This window comes from Aythya marila, assembly GCF_965140915.1.
Source record: "Aythya marila genome assembly, chromosome: 27".
Lineage (NCBI taxonomy): Eukaryota > Metazoa > Chordata > Aves > Anseriformes > Anatidae > Aythya > Aythya marila.
Window position 1 is genome coordinate 5,539,072 of NC_139068.1, and position 17,154 is coordinate 5,556,225.

The 17,154-nt window shown below is 53.4% G+C and overlaps 1 protein-coding gene across 1 annotated transcript in view; it reads right to left on the reverse strand.

Annotated features, from left to right (window-relative positions):
* The window catches only part of STK11 (serine/threonine kinase 11), a 35,233-nt gene extending 18,302 nt beyond the window's left edge, over nt 1-16,931 (reverse strand). The window contains exons 1-6 of the mRNA XM_082780177.1: nt 15,878-16,931; nt 10,268-10,351; nt 6,607-6,696; nt 5,254-5,386; nt 4,636-4,772; nt 4,004-4,131 (exon numbers count right to left, since the gene is read on the reverse strand). Of these exons, the coding sequence (XP_082636303.1) occupies nt 4,004-4,131; nt 4,636-4,772; nt 5,254-5,386; nt 6,607-6,696; nt 10,268-10,351; nt 15,878-16,167 (862 nt within the window). The 5' untranslated portion in view covers nt 16,168-16,931. The remainder of the gene's footprint in view (nt 1-4,003; nt 4,132-4,635; nt 4,773-5,253; nt 5,387-6,606; nt 6,697-10,267; nt 10,352-15,877) is intronic.
* Between the last annotated feature and the right edge of the window lie 223 nt (nt 16,932-17,154).

Sequence of the window (17,154 nt, forward strand, 5' to 3'; positions counted from 1 at the left end):
TGAAGAAGGTAATGGAGCAAAAAATATTTCCTTAAAGGAAAAGGGCTGCATTTCAGGCAGCGTTCAAACGAAAACAGAACATCCAATCCCTGAAAATGTACATTCGTGTGTTCGGCGTGACTCACTCATGGCAGGCCTGTGGCTGAAGTCCTGCACTGAAGAGACTCGAAGACAAAACATCATGTACTATTCACCAGGCAAGTCATCTCAGAGCGTCTGCCCACAGCAGCCACACATCTCTACCATTTACGGTAAAGATTTCCATGCAGTTTATCTGCGAGCAAAGAGACGCTGCAACGGGGAGATTCTTCAGGAGGATGCCTGACTCGCAAACCTCTGCTCCCCTGGTATTTCAGGAGGAGTCGCTGTGCCCATACATGGGAGATGATGCCCATTACAGCACCCCGGCAGCCTCAAAACCCTTTCAAATTACATCAAGCGGTAATGCGAACACTGGAGACCACAAACCTGTCTTGAGCTCCTCGTCACAGACTCCAGCCCACACGTTTTAATAATCCTGAACGAGCACAGCATTGGCTCACATGGTAGAATATATTTTTTAAGCAGACAGCACGATCTGAGGTATGTTTTCTGAGAGGCAGGAAGAAATCTAACAGCTATACTTTGAATTCAACCTGGGTTTTATTTCAGAACAACATTTTAAGCCATCAATATAAAGCAGAAAACATCCAATTTGTAAAATGAGACGGGGATTTTTCCCTCTCCTCCATCCTCCACAAGCACAACCAAGTGCTCTGACCAGAAACTCCCTCTGCAGGCAGACCTGGGAGCTTTGATGATGCACATGCAGAAGCCTTGCCGCTGGCTGAGTTATAGCCACCAGCCTGCCTGACTGCTGGCCCTGGGGACTCCCTGCTACTACAGGATTAAATCATCCCAGTCAGCAGGGTACACATCCTCTTATCCCTGTGAGGTGAGGTCACGGCAACTACACAGAAACCAGAAAAAGCGCTGAGAAACCAACCCAAACCGAGCCACTTGTCCCCAGCCACAGCCTGGAAACGACCCCAGGTGCCTAACGCAGAGGCTGCAGCCTCAGAACTTCCCTTTGGTAAAAGCGGATTGCAAGAGGCAGAGCTGACCCTGCTCATTTTTCCTGCTCAGAAGCAAGCTGCATGGAGTTGGTAAGTCACATGCAGATGTTGTCAGAACCTTAGTGCTGAGCACTTCCACTTCGACACAACTTTTCTGACTGTGCACACAGAAGGCAGAGCCGTACCAGCCCTTCCCATCGGTGAGATGTATAAATAAAGCTTCATTCCTGATCAGGGAGGCAAAAAGAAGGGCAGCATCCCAAGTAACCAGCTGAAGCACACTGCCATGCAAGTCTCTTCACAAGCCAAGTGAAACAGAAGCTTTTAGGCCCTCTACATTCTGCTTTTACTAGAAAGTAGAACATACAAACAAAAATAAGCCCAAGGGGAAAAAAAGTAAAAACACCACTTTGAGGTTTCTGTTCTTTGGTGGACTGCTTCTGAAGCAAGCTCTAGTTTGTTTCCCAGCCAGCCTGGCACTCTGGTTAACGCAGCTTATAGCCACAGAGGAAACAAGCACTTTGCAGCACGCTGAACTCTGCCTCACAATAAGAAGGAAGCGAACGCTTGCAGCACTGCAGAGTGCTTTGAGCCTTTCAGAAGCACTGCAAAGGTTAAAGGCTCCAGCAAGACAGAGCTGAGCTGTGGGTGTCTGTGCAGCTCGTAGAATAGCATCAGCCAGCCATTGACAGCATCTGATCCGTAGGCTTTGAATCAGTTTCAACCTGCTGCAGCAGCAGCAGGCACCTACCAGGAAATGCAGATGTTCTGGAGGAAAAGCATGAACCAAATAAAGCACCCTGGTTTTGTCACCATAGCTACGTAGGATCGCCACCACAAGGCCTCAGCCCACGCCTTGCTGCCGGCCGGGCTGTGGGGCTGCTCAGCACCCCGCAGGGTGGAGGGCACTGGGCATCTCTACAGGGTCCAAAGACAAAAGGGGTGAGGACGTGGCTAGGATGAAGGAAGCAACTCCAACAAGTTGGCAGAGATGAACAGTTTTGGACAAAGGGCATCAGCTGTGAGGCGCCTTGTTTGAAGTGAGGCAGAAGGAAAAGAGATTCTGACTCCAGGCCTCACCCAGGGGATGGAGAAGGAACAGGAGGGAGTTGATCTGCTAATGAAGCATAAGGTTTGGAGCTATCAATATCCTCAGGACAAGAAAAGAAAGAACAACCGCCACGCTCGTTCTCCCTGGGGGGCAAAGCTAAGTGCAGCAGAGAGGCCGATGGCAAACCCCCAACGATTTCTGCAGGCGGCTGTAGCAGACCGGCTGCCAGCCTCGACGGGCTGCTGGACTACAGGGGCAATTCCCAAGCTGAAAAAAAAAACAGAAAAACGCTGCGTTTTGAGCCAGCATTCACAAGTCAAGCACCACACGTAGATCAGGACATTGTTCCCCGGGGCACAGGGCACAAACCATCAGTCAGAAGTGCCGGGCAGCCGGCAGCAGCCTCGTTAGGCTGAGCAGAGCAGCCGCAGCAGCAGCTGCAGCTCGTAGCTGTGCCTTACGTAATGCTCTGAAAGCTGCTGGGGCTGGGTACTGCTCCTTGGAACACCTGGAAAGGAGACATTTCATAACGCTGCGGGGCAGGAGAAGCTAAGACAGCCTCACAGGACGAGGCTTGCAGGGGGTCTGCCACCCCCTGGGAGGTGGGGGGCTGGAGAGGAGCCCCCGCAGCCCGTCGGCAGCAGGCAGACGGACAGACAGCACCACCTGCTGCCACAGCCCGGCACACAGCGCTGCAGGACAGGGCTCTGCGGGTCCGGGCTGCAGCCCCTCGCAGCCCCACAGCAGGTGCTACTTGTAGGGGAAAGTGCAGTCATAAATGCCTCGAAACTCTGAACCTTTTGGCTAGCCACAAAGCACGAGAGCGCCGTCTCCCTGCAGAGGACGCAGCGCAGCACACAGCCCCCGTGGAGCAGCAAACAGCCGTGTTCCGAGCAGACCTGATGACACTGCTGACGGACAGGAGGAAGCAGAGCTGACTCAGTTTCCTCACGGTGCCCCATAGCCCTTCGCCCACGCTTACCCCGAACTGCTCGCCTAGCACGAGAACCAGAAAAATAAACTTGAAACGAGGCGGCCTCATTTCATGTTTGAAGGCAGGTCTCAAACAGCTGAGGACAAAGGGAAGGGAGCAAGCCCACGCTGAGGGCTGGGAGCATCCCTGCACCTGACTGCTTTAGAGAGGCAGCAGGAGCTCCGATTGGGATCTCCCATGTGCTAGAAGCTCGCCCAAGTGCTGCCAACCAGGCACCAAGCTGGCTGCTAAACACAGCACAACTGCTGCTTGAAGCATTCAGCTTTTAAAAGAAGCTGAGAGACTGCTCAACGCTGAACCTGAAACTATTTCAACAAGTGACTAGAACAAAAGCACAAAAACCCACCCCTTTCTTCCACCCAAAAGGTGCTGTTCCCGTTTCTGCCACAGGTCTGTTATGAGAAGGGGCACCAGCCACTCTGCTCCACCACCCTCACTGCTGGAAATTTAGGGGAAGGGATGAGACAACTGGGACTAAAGCACACTGAGGGTAGAGGCTGATGAGGAAGGACAGCAGAACCTGAGTACTCAGTATTTCTTGTTACAGAAAGCTTGGGCAAGGAATTTAATCGAGTGTTCTCACTTGCCATTTTAAATTTAACCTCGTGGGCTTCGTCTTCAGGTTTAAAAGCTGCTGAGAGCAGGAGAAAAATAATGCAAGAACCAACTGCTTATGGAGTAGTGTCTGCAACAACTGCAACCCATCGAGGGTTTTGCATATCTCAGGAAAGTGCCAGTGCTCGAGACCTTCCAGAGTCTTACCCTAAGATAAATAATCCTACCTCCTTCCTAATAGGATCCCATGCTGTCACAGGATACTTGGAATGAAGCTCTCCCCTGGTGTCTACAAGCTGAGCACTCCACGTTTTACCCATTCCTCTTAGAGTCAGCTGAGAGACTCACCTCTCAATAAGTCTGAGAGTGGAGGACCACAATCCTCTGGAATTGTGAAGTCGCCTTTCCCGATGTTTTCGAATAACTTATATATATTGTCCCCTTCGAAGGGGTATAGACCCGTTGTAATGTTGTATCTGTAAAGAAGGAGAAGCTGTGTGAGAAGAAGCACACAGAACAGGAACTTAATTCTTACGTGGCTAGGTAAATCAAGAGCAGACAAGAGTAAACTAAAGGATGAATATTTGGAATGCTTCTTCTAACTTTGTCTTCCTTTATCGCAGCCTCTTCATTCACATGAGTCAAAACCACTAAGACATCTCCCTGACAGGCTGGGACGGAAGAAACTTTTAAAAATAAATACTAGAGATACCAGCGCTTTGTGGTTTCTATTATTATAGTCGCTGCGTATCTCAGATGCCGAGAAGTGGCTGGCAGAGACTTACTCAGAGTGGAGATTGCTTTATTCAGAACTGCAAGCACTTTGGATGGGTGTCTGCTCCCCAAAGGAAGGGCCACACCGCATACACCCACTCCCCAACACCATGCAGAAGAGCAGTGACGACAGCAGGTTGCACAAGACCGAGCTGTTTGGAGGCTTGCAATTTACTGCGACTCCTGGATGCTGCACAGGCACTTACAGCGTGACCCCTGCGGACCAGATGTCTACTTTAAAGCCTGAAAAGGTATCAAGGCCATTGGCGATTTCTGGTGGCTGGAATGCTGGCGACCCTTGGCTCGTTCTGCACGTGTCATCCTCTGCAAACGGATGCAATGCCTGCAGCAGAAGAGAGCCATTAGTTTCAGATTCCAAGGCACACGAACCGTAACTGGTAGAACATTTCACACACAGGGAACACTCTGCTACTGAACATCTACTTACACATCACGAGAACGTGCTACTATAACAATTGCATGCCACTGGTGATGCTTCCTTAGCTATTCCTACGTAGCTGAGGCACTCTTGGTATACAGTTAAGTGCAAGGGGATGTAACTTGTCACCAGACTTCAGGGTTGTCTAAAATTGATGTCTTTGCCTATGAGCCTCCTGGATGGAAGTTTTGTGCTGTTACCCGCAGCGAAATAACAACGTTGTGAGAGTTACAATAAAGATTCAGCAGAGTCACTCTAGAGAACTCTGCAAGTGTAACAGAACAGAAGCCTAAACACACAATAAATCAATGGATACCACAAAGGTGACCTGAATCTAGAAAGTTGTGCTTCCCACACTCCTGACTTCACTGCGGTTCTCACATACCTCTGCTACGCCTAAATCAGATATTTTCAGTGTCCCGTTGGTTGTTAGCAGGAGGTTCCCCGGTTTTATATCCTTGTGGACAATCCCTTGGCTGTGCAAGTATTCTAAGCCGTCTATAAGCTGACAAAAGTACCTGCGGAAATTATTAAAGAAAAAAAGAAAAAAGTCAAGCACTTCCAGAGACTAAGACTGTGAATTACCAATAATGCTTAAAGCAAAGACTAATGTTATTGGATAAAGGTAGGTACACGAACACTTGATGCTGAGGAACTTGAGAGTGAGGTGTTGTGTGTTAAAAAAGAACTTTTACAGGCAGGCAGAAGTCACCTGCCAGAGCTCCGCACCAGTGCGTTAACCAGCTCAGGCTCTGCTGAGGCTCTCCTCACAAGTCCGTGCATTTTCAAAGTGTGGGCACCACGAGGCACAAACGGGCCAGTTAATTCTGACACCTGACCTGGCCTAGGCTAAATTAAGCTAGCAAAAGATGCTCTTTCAGTGGCTTAGCTGTCTCTGCTACAGGATGGGGAAAAAGAGGTTTCCTTCAGTTGGCAGAAGGTTTATGTTTCTGTTACTGGCTGGGCAAAGGTAACAGATGGTCAGAGACTGTTAGCATGGCATTACTGCAATGTAAGCAGCATTGTGCATCGACAATTGTTCATTCACTTTTTATCTCATAATATCCAGGAAACAATACCCATCTGAACGCATTGATCGCTCACTTAGACCCTCTATGATCTCAGACACCATTTAAGAACATGAAAATAGTGACTACAAACTTGCTGGTCTGCACTGATTTTATGTAGATATAGATATTTATATAACCTCCTTCCTATATCCATTTCCAGAACTTTAAGGTTCCTTTACTTGCATGCTAAAATGGGCTTCAGATTAGCCTAACTAAACAAGCTCAGAGATCATGCTGGATGTTGCCAATTCTTAACCCAAAGACCTTTAACCTTTTTTCCTGACGCTGAACTGTTCAGCTTGCCCCATTTAGATAGGCCAAATCCTCACAGAATCCCCCACCGCACCCATCTTAGCTGAAGGACAGCTACAGTAAAGGCCAGGGAAGGCTGCTGTGCATCTCTTGCAGCAAAACAAAACAAAAGCAACAGAAGATTCAATAGCAAGATGCTTTTTCTTCCCAGAACCAAAGGGTTCTCCCTGGCAGCGTTTCATTATTCTTTTTTTTGGTTTTTATCCCCATGGATGTAAAAGATGTAGTTATTAAACAAAGTTAGTTTGACTTTAAAGTGCAGACAGCAGTCTAATGGAGAGTGGAACACGTTCCTGAGTTCAAGAGATAGCAGCAAGGAGAGGCTGATGCAGGCTAAGGAACAAAACTGCACTTACCCATGAGCCTGAAAAACTGGAAACCTCTTTTCTGGGACACTGTCCAGCATCTCCTGCATCCCACACACACAGTACTCCATCACCATATACGTGAAGGCAGAGTTAAGGAAGCTTCAAGGTTAAATACTTCCCAGGCAAAGGCTGCGCGAGGACTGCAGCTGGGGAGCTGCCGGTACCTGGTGCACACACACTTCAGAAGCAGGGCCTGAGCTGTGCCTTATAAACATGACACAAGTCAGGCAATTCTCTGAAGTGGCTGAAAAAACAAAAAGTTAACCCCCCAGCAGAAGAGCTGCAGGCTGCAGCATTCTCCCCAGCCCCTGGCTGTTCCACAGCTGGCAGAAGTGAGCTCTCGTGCCCTCCCCCAGAGGCTGTTCTTCCTTTCCTGTAGGCACCACCTAACAGCTCCTGCTTACCCCATCCCCACAGCCGTGTAGTAGGAAAAGGATCCCTGGACAGCTGGGAAGCTTTTTTTGAAACCATATGGACAAAAAAAAAAAAATTACAATCAAGTGCCAAGAGCTGGTGGCACTTCTTAGTATTTATTCCCTTCCAGCACATTCCTTTTTTCATCTCCTCAAGTTTTAATGTTGGGGCCAAACAAAGGAAACGACACAACCGCCTGGAGCAGGAACTGCCTCTGCTCCCCTCCTCTCCCAGGGCTTTTAAAGGCAGAGCTCAGAGGGGCTCAGGAACAGACCCTGAGACATCTGCTGGCTTTGTCAAGGGAGTGCACCTCCGAGGTGAAGAGCAGAGCGAAGCAGGGCTGTGGGGCAGCCCCTTCTCCAGCAACACAAAGCTCTTGGTTGGTCACTAATTATTCCTGGCAGCTGCCTTCTTAACCTAAGCCTAAAATAAGTTGCTTATCTCCCAAGATACTGCCTTAACTCTTGAGGCAAGAGAGGCTGAAGAGATGGCCTGCATTTTAAGTGGGATCTGGGCTAAAGGCTGGTGCCCTTGTATAGAAGATTCCATCCCAGAGCTCAAAACACTGCCCAGACTCACTGATTTAGCACTACGCCCCCCATACGAGCTGCTCTTCAGAGGGATGCTGAAGTACTGCAAGACTTTGTGATGGGCACGATGCCACCTGCAAATCAGCAGACACAAGAGCAGCAGGAGGAGCCCAGGTTTCATTCCTATCATTCCTTGCCGTGGAAGAAAGCTACGGGCTACTCGTATGGCAGTGACGTGAGAGAGCAGCGCTCCCAAATTCACGAAAACAACACTAATTTGAGATTTCGTAGGGTAGCTGTTGGGAAGCCAAAGCCAGCTCTCGTTCTCATCTACAAAGAACGACCTGATTTTGGTCTCGTTAACTGCCAGGCTGGTTTTTCACCCCTTCTTTTGTGACCAATCCACCTCTGGCCGGTCAGCCAGATTACAGCACGAACTTCCAGGCTGGAGCAGATCTGTTACCAGTGCCCCGAGACGACTGAAGCTCTCATCTCTGCTAATCAATAGGGTTCTGCTCCCACGCACGCTGCACACACTGGTAACAGAAGCTGTCGAGGGAGGGTGCCAGCTGGGATGCTGCTTATTGAACTGGGTTTATTTTCTGCCTGGATTAGCTCTCCATTCATCACCAGCTCCGCATTCCCAGCCACAGCAGGTCAGCAGAGCAGCCCATTAAATACTAAAGGTAGTTGATATTTTTAATCCAGTCATCGCAGCTTTCCTATTAACAAAAAGATCGTTGAAGGCTTTGACTCGACTTGTTAAAACACTGTCTGCCGAATAAGTACAGGACTGCAGGCTTCAGCCACGTTTATCAGCAACAGAAAACGCAGGTGAAAACACAACCCTCCCTTCTGAAGCATTTGAAACTGGGCCTGTAATGTTCATCCTGGACATTAAGACTTATTTTTAATGAGTAACAGGGAAGGAAGCGACAATTAGAAGTTGAGTGAGGTACAGGGGAGGGATGTTGCCTTGCACAGCTTCCTGCAAGGCACCACTCCAAGCGTTTGCACGACTACACAGCAAAACGAGGAAGGGAACTGACCTGCAGAGAACAGCCTAATGAAAGGGAAAGTTACCGTTCAGCTGGATCTGCTCCCAAACCCATTTGCCACGCAGCTGCACAAGTGCTTGTACTGCTGCATCCGAAAACATGCTGCACAGGCACTGCCAGTGCCAACAAGGAGCTGGAGAGAGGTTAAAGCACAATCATGGACAAATTCCCTCTCCCAACCCCAATTTCTCCAGTTACTGCCAGAATAAAGAGGTGCAGAAGCAGATAAAAAACAGAAGTCAGCCTATAAAAACTACAAAAAACCAACTAGTTCCTTTTCAAACACATCTGTTAGTAAAGTAAGAAAGATCCCCACGGGCTCAGAGAGGCCAAAACCCATTTCTGAATGACCACTTCGGGTTGTCATCACCTGTTACCAACACACGAGGTCTCTCTCGGGCTCTTTTTCAACACGCCTCTCCTTCAGCATCCCAGCTTCCTATTAATTAAATGCTATCTTTCTACAGGCAGTAATTGAATTACAGTCCCTTCAGTCTGTTAAGGCCACAAAACACAAGTGAAAGTTGTCATGCTTTTCATATCAATGATTTGGTGGCAGAGCATTTGATCTAATTAAAGCACACAATTAAGTTACCCGTTTTCTGAAGTACTGTAATTGGAAGGCAGTATTTAGAAAACACTGCCAAAAATAAAAGTGGCTATTTATAAGGCGCTACAACAGATCAGCTCAGGGAGCTCAGGAGCTGGCCCAAGCCAAAGGGTGCTCCCCAGAAGCACCCAGCTGCCCACCCGCACCTCGAGGCACAGCGTACAGCAGAGGGGGGCTCAGAATACTTGCAGGACCGCGTGCTGCAGTCACACGTTGCAGTCCGAGCAATGCATCCAGATCTCAAGCCCCAGCTTAGCTTCCAGACCTGGGGTTCTGTCTCTGCACCGTGCACAGGAGCAGCGTGCTTCCTCTCTCTCACAGCTACCACAAGCTTCCTGTCTCTCCCAGCAGTACCACGAGAGACCTTCGCACGAAGAACACAGCAGGAGGCTCTGGAGCTCGTCTATCTTGGTGGGGCTGCCTGGCAGCAGAGTGCTCCAACTGCCCGTGGAGGAGGCACGCTGCTGGAGCGCGCAGCCCCTCCGCACGAAGGGAGCGAGCTGCAGGCAGCCGTGTGCCAGAGAACAAGTGATTTCCCTCCCCTCCCCTTTCTTTTGAGGGAAAGAATAAGAATGCCTAAACCATTGCCAAGAACCTAAAGGAAAAAACGTTACAGGAATTGATTTCACATAGCCTCAATCAAAACAGAGCCATCTTCAGGGAAAGGAAGCACTGCCATACAGCGCCAGCCAGGACAGGAGGCTCAGCGGGACAGATCCGCGGCTTTATTTTCATCTCCGAGCTGCTGAAGGTCACACAACGAAGCACAGGATTTCAGTGGTGGTTCCCCCCTGCTCCAGCCCCACAGACGTAATCTGGGGACAATATTTTTATTTCCCAACTGAGAAGCTGGGAAACTTAAGAAAGCACACTTAGTGGAAAGTATTCCAGCCATGCGATACGTTTAATACTAGGGGAAGTAATTTTAAGCTTAAGAAACATTCAGCAGGGCCTTAAAAGCAGAACTAAAATGATTCAGCACTGCAGCAGAAAACGACAAGAATTCAAACCTTCCAGCACTGTGTTGAAAAGGATATATTTTCTGCTTCTCTTCGTTGTATAATACATCTACCAACTGGATAACGTTTTTGTGCCGTAATCGTCGCAGGAGCTGAATTTCCCTGCAGGAAAAGAAAGGGGAAAAACATTAAATTTAGAAGGCTATTTCCTTACTATGGAACGCAGCGAACATTTTCTAATGGATTTTTACACCTCAAACTGCATTAGCCCCGGCTGCTTCTCCTAAGGTTACCTGCACACGCTGCCTGACAGGTCTTGTGCGTTCCTGAATTCATTAGCCCATGGTTAGCCCACAAAGATACTCACTGGGCACTGCCCAGGAATAAACCAAGAACCCTTCCAGTTAACACTACACAGCCCCTCGGTTTTCCCTGGACAGGGATCCCAGCTGGGATACACCCAGCAGAGGAGCGAGGGGTGGCAGCAGGAGCCCGCTGTGCTCAGCAGCACCACGCCGTGAACTTGGGAACAAAGACAGGAACAGCGCCTTCTTCCAAGTTCTAACTCGACCGAACTGCTCAAAGATTTAAATTGAATCCTTTTTTTGTGCTCAGCGTGTACGAGGCTGAGCAGACGCAAAGGGAACTTTGCCACGAAACGGGCCCTCGGGTGGCTCTCCTATCAGCCGCCTCGATCTTTGTCTCTCGAGATCTTGCACTCGGCCCCAAACCACCACATTTCAGTATCTTTTTACATTAAACTCAGCCTGCAAAATCCTGCCGGCCGGCTGCGAAGAGGAGGAACAGGAGGATCAGGCCGGTCAGGTCGGGGTGGTTCTGCTCCGCGGGGCTGGGAGGCGCAGACGCTTCGCTGCCGCTCGGCTGCGGGCTGGCGCTGAGCTGCTCGCAGGCTCCTTTCGCGCTTCCCTCCTGCCACCTGGGGAGCAGCTTGGAGAAGCCTGGCTGCGTCCCAGCAGCTGGGGCTCTTGGAAGCAGAATTAGAAGGAACTGGGAGCACAGCTTCAGAAGGGGCAGCCTCTGCCCGAGCCCACGGCACACCCTCGCCCCTCGGCTCCAGCACAGCGGCGTGGGGACGCCTCGTGTCTGGTCAAAGCAGCAGCTGCTCCTTCAGAGAGCTCATAAAGTGCAGGAACATGAGCAGTTTGTTTTTTAAAAAAAGATCTTTTAGGAACTCCTGAGCAGTGTGGTATTGTCTCGCTGCCAAAGGTCGGCCCCGGCGCTCCTCCTGTATCACACGGGGTTTTAAAAATTGGGGCACCTGCACGGAAAGGCGGGGTGGCGAGGCAGAGCTCCGCGGGGTGGTGAGTTGAAATGGCAGACAGATTTGCAAAGTGATGCAACTGCTCTAATTATAGGAATGACCAAAAGGCTGAAGTGGATTAAATTAGCATGGAAACCTCAGCCAGCACCGGCGTGGCTCTGAGAACTTTGTGAATAACGAGGGGGGCGGCCGAGGCCTCGGGGCAGGCCAGCAGCGAGCAGGGACACCCCGGGAGGGTTACTCTGCTGCGAAGAGAAAGCTCCCAACACCGGGGAGCTTCAAACCACCCATCCCAGCAGCTCGTTGCCTGTAACACAGCTTGGAAACACCACACGGACTCCTTCCACCTTTCAGAGAAAAATAACCGTCGGTATTTCCGCGGTGCCCGTTTCCAGGAGGAGGCCGGGGGCGGCGCTGGGAGCCTCCCAGCCCAAATGCCACCCACCTCCGGGGCAGAGGCCAGGCAGCCCACTGGGCGGAGGGCAGGACTCCTATTTTTAGCTCCTCTCGCATTCTGAAGCGCCCGAGGAATGGAGGCAGCCACACACCAGTCACCTCCAGCTCTGCTCCCAGCCTTCGCCACGCCAGGCAACGCGGGCCTCACCTCGCCAGGAGGTGCCTGCATTGCCTTCCCCCTCCCCAGTTAACACCAGGAGGCCTCCTTTCCCTGTCGCTCCTCAGACACTGCACAGCTTTTTGGAGCGGAGCTGTCCCCAGCAGAGGGGAAGGGAGAACTGCCAGGTCCCTTAGGGGGGAGCTGTCAGACCCAGGCTCACCCGGACACATCCAGGCCCAGCAGCTCTTTTTTTTTTTGTCCCTAACAAAGCCCCCTGCCTGTCCCACACGGCTCTGGGGGTGCCAAGGAAAGGGGATGCTCTTTCCTGGACCACTCCAGTGAGGGCAGGGTCTCAGGAAGGATCCTCACCCCTGAGATCACATCCCAGCCCCTTCCTCAGACTCCCGTGGGTCCTCCGCAGGCCCAGGCTTGTAGGGTTTGGCTGCAGGTGATGCTGGATCTTTCCCATATTACCTCCAGGCCAAACCAGGCCAGGGCTGAGGGCCTGCAGCACAAATCCCAGCCAGGGAAACGCTCACCCCCATCCCAAACGCTCCTTTACTTGTCCACAGGCAGCTGTGCCCCCCTCGAGCCCCACTTGCAGGGCCCAGGAGCTGGTGGCACCGCGCAGGGATCGGTGCCACGCTGCACGCCAGCCCTGGCACGTGCCCTAAATCCGCCGGCACCGCTCCTGCTAATTGCTACAAGGGCCCGGAGAATCACCCGCTCGGTCTTTACGCAACCCAGCTGCTGCTTTATGTAGTTACTCAGATTGATTTTGTAATCCCGCGCAGCCGAAGCGAGCGTTAATTACAAATTAGTGTCCTCGAAACCCCACAAAGCAGATTAACTTACTTCTGGTCTGCTCGGTGAACGGCTTTCCCCTCCAACTCCTCCGCCCAAAAGCAGCTTCCCCTGGCAGGGCACAGGAGGCACCCCCGGGGTGCCCGACAGCCCAGCCCCCCTGCCCCTTTACAGGTCGCAGCTTTCAAAGCAGCACCTTGAACCCTGCAGGACCCCGTGCAGCTGAGAGCCCCGCGGCCCCAGGAATCCACTCAGGACCATCCCCGCGGGCACCGGGTCCTCTGCCCGGCTCCCATGTGCAGAGCCCTGTGAGGTGTCTGATCGCGGGGCTGCCGCACAGCCAAGGCCCCCGAGGAGCTGTAATGAGCAGAGATTCAAACCTGAGTAATCGCCGAGCGCGGTAAGTACCGAACAAGGCACTTGGGACACGCTCAGAAAGTCCCAAACACTTAATTAAAATGGGAGGCTATTAGCGCACGGCTTTATTAAACTTGTGCTGCTGGAGACAAAGCCTTCCAAATTTCCTGTCGTCTTCTTGCCGGTCCCACTAAACCCCTCCTGGGCTAACTGGGGGCAGCAGGACCCACCTGGCTGACCGACCTGCCCCCAGCTCTCTGCAGTAACCGAGGGCGCACGAGGATCCCCCGCGGTGATTTAGGGACAGGGGTCTCAGGTTTGAACCCTCAGCACCCACACCAGAAATCCCAAATGCAGCCCAGCCGACCCCTGGGTCCCAGAGCTGTCCCTGCAGCGCGTCTCTGCCGGGCACACAGGGGGCAGGAAGCTGCACGGGCAGCAAACCAAGGCCAGAGATCAGGCTGGGGTCAGGACCGGCTCCATCCCCGCAGTCAGAGCTGCACGAGGAGGAATTTTGGGACAAACACCAGGCAGCGGCTCCCAGCAGACAGGCACCGAGCTGAGAACCCCCCTGAAGCGCTCAGCCCCTCTGCCGGGGCACTACCACGTGTGTAGCTCTGCGGGAAGACGTTAGCCCTGGCGAGCAGGCTGATAACTCCCTCAGGGGTCCTACGGCACAGAAAACGCGTCCTTAGAGTCTCTCTCCCAACTCTTTAACTCACCCCGAGTGCAGCTGCCTGAGCCCTGCGCTGGATGAGACTGCTCACAAACACCCACGGGCACGGGGAGAGCAGGAGCCTGGCTCTGGGGGCAGAGGAAGAGATTTCTGACCTCAAGGGGCAGCAGCTGAGGGGGGGCTGGTTGTGAAGATCTCGTCCCGAGCGGCACCGCCGTGTGCAGGTAAGGGCCTGGGGAGGGCTGGGGGTGTGTGGCACCAACACAGGCAGCAGCTCCTCATCGGGAACCTGCACCAGGAGCAGGAGCTGAGGGTGTGAGCCCCTCGCTGCCTCCCTGCAGCCCGTGGGAGCAGCTCCCACAGAGCCGGGAAGGTTGGAGTTGCGTGGTCCTGGCCTCAGCCAAAATGAGGCGTTTTGTCCTGAAAAAGTTCACGGCTGAGCACGAAGATAAAGCAAACGGGGAGGTGGGCAGAGAGAGAAGGACAGGGTGACCAAAATAGGCACTCGAGCTGAAGCAAGCCCTCGTTGGGAGGCAACGTTTAGGATCCGGCGCCGTGTTTTGGAGCAAGGGCGGCTGAGCCAGAAAAACATCCCCAGCAAAGCAGCGCCCGGCTCGTCTGCTTTAACAAGCGGCCTTAACGAAGCCAAACGAGACGTTCCCAGGCTGCGGGCATAAATAAAGCCTCTGCAGGGTGCACCTCGGGACTCGGGAGCATTACCGGGGCTCTGATAACAGGAAGCTCCCCTGTTATTTGGCAGGGCCTTTCCCACCAGGAGGGAGAGGAGTTTAGGGTTGCAGTAGGAAGGCAGCAAGCTCCCCTTCCGCAGCCACGCTGACACCAGAGAAGGGGGCAGGGTGGGACGGGGCGCCCAGAGAGACGAGAACCTTGTTGTTACTCATTAACCAGCAGTTTACTCCTAGCCTGACCCTGTGCCAGCCCGGGGAGGGCCCAGCACCAGGCCCTGCGGCTGCCCTGTCCCCACGCCTGGCACTGAAGGTTAGAGGAGGGCCCCGAGAGCCAGCGGGCCCGGTACAGGACGTGAAATATCTCCCAGCTGGGCTCAGAAACTCAACCCAGCCCCAGAAACAGAAACAAGACGCTGCTGGGTCACGGCTCCAGGCTCGGCACGTCGCAGCTGAGGCCGTAACAGCCCCAGATCTCCCTCCCACCGCGAGATAACCCCTGCGAGAGGCTTGTTTGGGCTGCAGGAGGCTCCCCTGGGCAGCAGAGAGCCGCTTATCTCGCAGGGCCGCAGCGAACAGCTCGCCGTGGGGAGTGCAGCCGGCCGCGAGGCCGAAAGAGAAAGTTTTGTGTAAGAGTCCTGAGCGGAGCTAACGCCAGGCTGCTCCCCAGCCTGTTTTAATTGCTCGTGCCCTGACTAATCGGGACGGAGCTGGCACTTGGAGAGCCTTCCAAGCACGGATCTTGAGTCAGCGAGGAGAGGTTGACAACCCTTGTCCCCGTTTTACAGCTGCAAAAAGCGACTGAGAAGAGCCTGGAGTTGCTTCCTAAACCCATTAGGTCAGGAGTGGAACCAGGAAGAAATCCACAGCTCCCTGCGCCCACCGGGATCACGTCCCGGGCACTTCCCACAGGGGTGGCAGTGCCAACGGCCACCCCCAGGAGCCCAAACACCGCTTGGTGCTGGTGCAGGCTCCTTGTGCACCCACCCAGCTAAAAGCAGCACCGTTCACTCCTCTGACATGGGACCCAAACAGGAATCCTTTCTCAGCAGCAATACCATAAAAAAAAAGACACGTTACGTGCTGCCTGTTCACAGCAGAGCTGCCCCCTTGCCCTTGAGGCCAGGCTCCCTGTCCCTGCTCTGGGCATGGGGCAGTTTAGGAGCGCCCTCAGCCCCGTGGCTACTCAGTGGTGGAGTTTGCTGAATCCCCACAACTTTGGGGGCATTCCCACAACTCAGAGCCGTGTGGTTGACTAAAACGACCGAACTCCAGCTGGAAAACAACAGCAAAGGTCCACCCCCAGCCCCCAGGAACGTTTACTCACTTTTTCACATTTGCCTCCCCGTTGGGGATCCTGCGTAGCTTCTTCTTCTTCAGGATTTTCACGGCTCTCCTGCAGAGGGTTTCAGAGTCCAGCATCTCCTTGACTTTGCCGTAGGAGCCTTCTCCCAGCAAGTCTCCCATCAGGTACTTGCCGATGAGCTTGGCCCTCTTCCGCCGCGGCTGATAGATGACCTCGGTGGAGTCGATGCGGTGGATGAAGGTGTCCATCCCCACGGACATCAGCTCGCTCTCGGCGAACATACCCAGCTGCTGCGGCTCCTGCATATCCATCCTGGATTAAGTTCCTTCACCCGCCCTTCCTTAAGCGCTCAGGGTTTTAATCCTGCTTGTGAGTTTCCAACACTCCCTTTTACTCCTTCTTGAAAAAAAAGATCCAGAAGATTGTACAAACATGAATAAAAAAAAAACAACAAAACAAGAACTACGAGCTGCTTCCAGCTCAAGTGGATGCTAAAAGATCCAGGCCTGCTCCAGTAACGCAAGGTCTCTTAAAAAGAATTTCTCTGTGACCAGACACGCTCAGGTTGGGACACGCTTCGCTCCCGACCTGGTCCCACCACTAGGGTTCTTTCAAGTCACCCTGGCCTTGAACTTGGCCCAGTTTGTCGAGCGAAGTGCTAGGTCATCCTCCGGGACTTCAGGCCACCGCATGAAACCAGACGAGCGCCAAGTCCCTCTCGTGGCTTTCCATCACCAGCAGCGCGCAGTCACCGGCAGCGTTTCTGCCCGGCCGGCCTCACCTTCCACGCACGGGCACAGCGGTGGCAGCGGGGGGTGTTCAGCCGTTGGGCAGCTGGAAGCACGTTTCCTTGAAGGAGCTTTCGGGAACAATCCCACCGCCCTCGCTTCTCACGCCGACCAAAGTTTGAGGCCTTCGGTGCCTACCGAGACCTCCCAGGGGCATCCTTCAAGCACCGCGATTCCGCCTGGCACATGATGCGTGTCCCCCTCGGGCTCTGGCTGGGCTCACACAACGCAGAACCGGCCGGTGCCCCCCCCCCCGAGCACCGGGACACGGGCACCGTCAGCGGGACGCGGATCCCGGTGCCCGCAGCCCCGCGCACCCCATTCCCCCCCCCCAGGCAACGGGAGATGGCGGCAGGGCAGGGCAGGGCCGGGCCGCCGCCCCCACCCGGGCTCCTCTACGGCGGGGCCCGGGGCAGCGCCGCCGCCCCCCGGTAGGACACGGGCGGGGAGGGGAGGGGAGGGCCCGGTGCCCCCCCCCACAGCCACGGGAACCTCTCGGAAGGGCCCGGG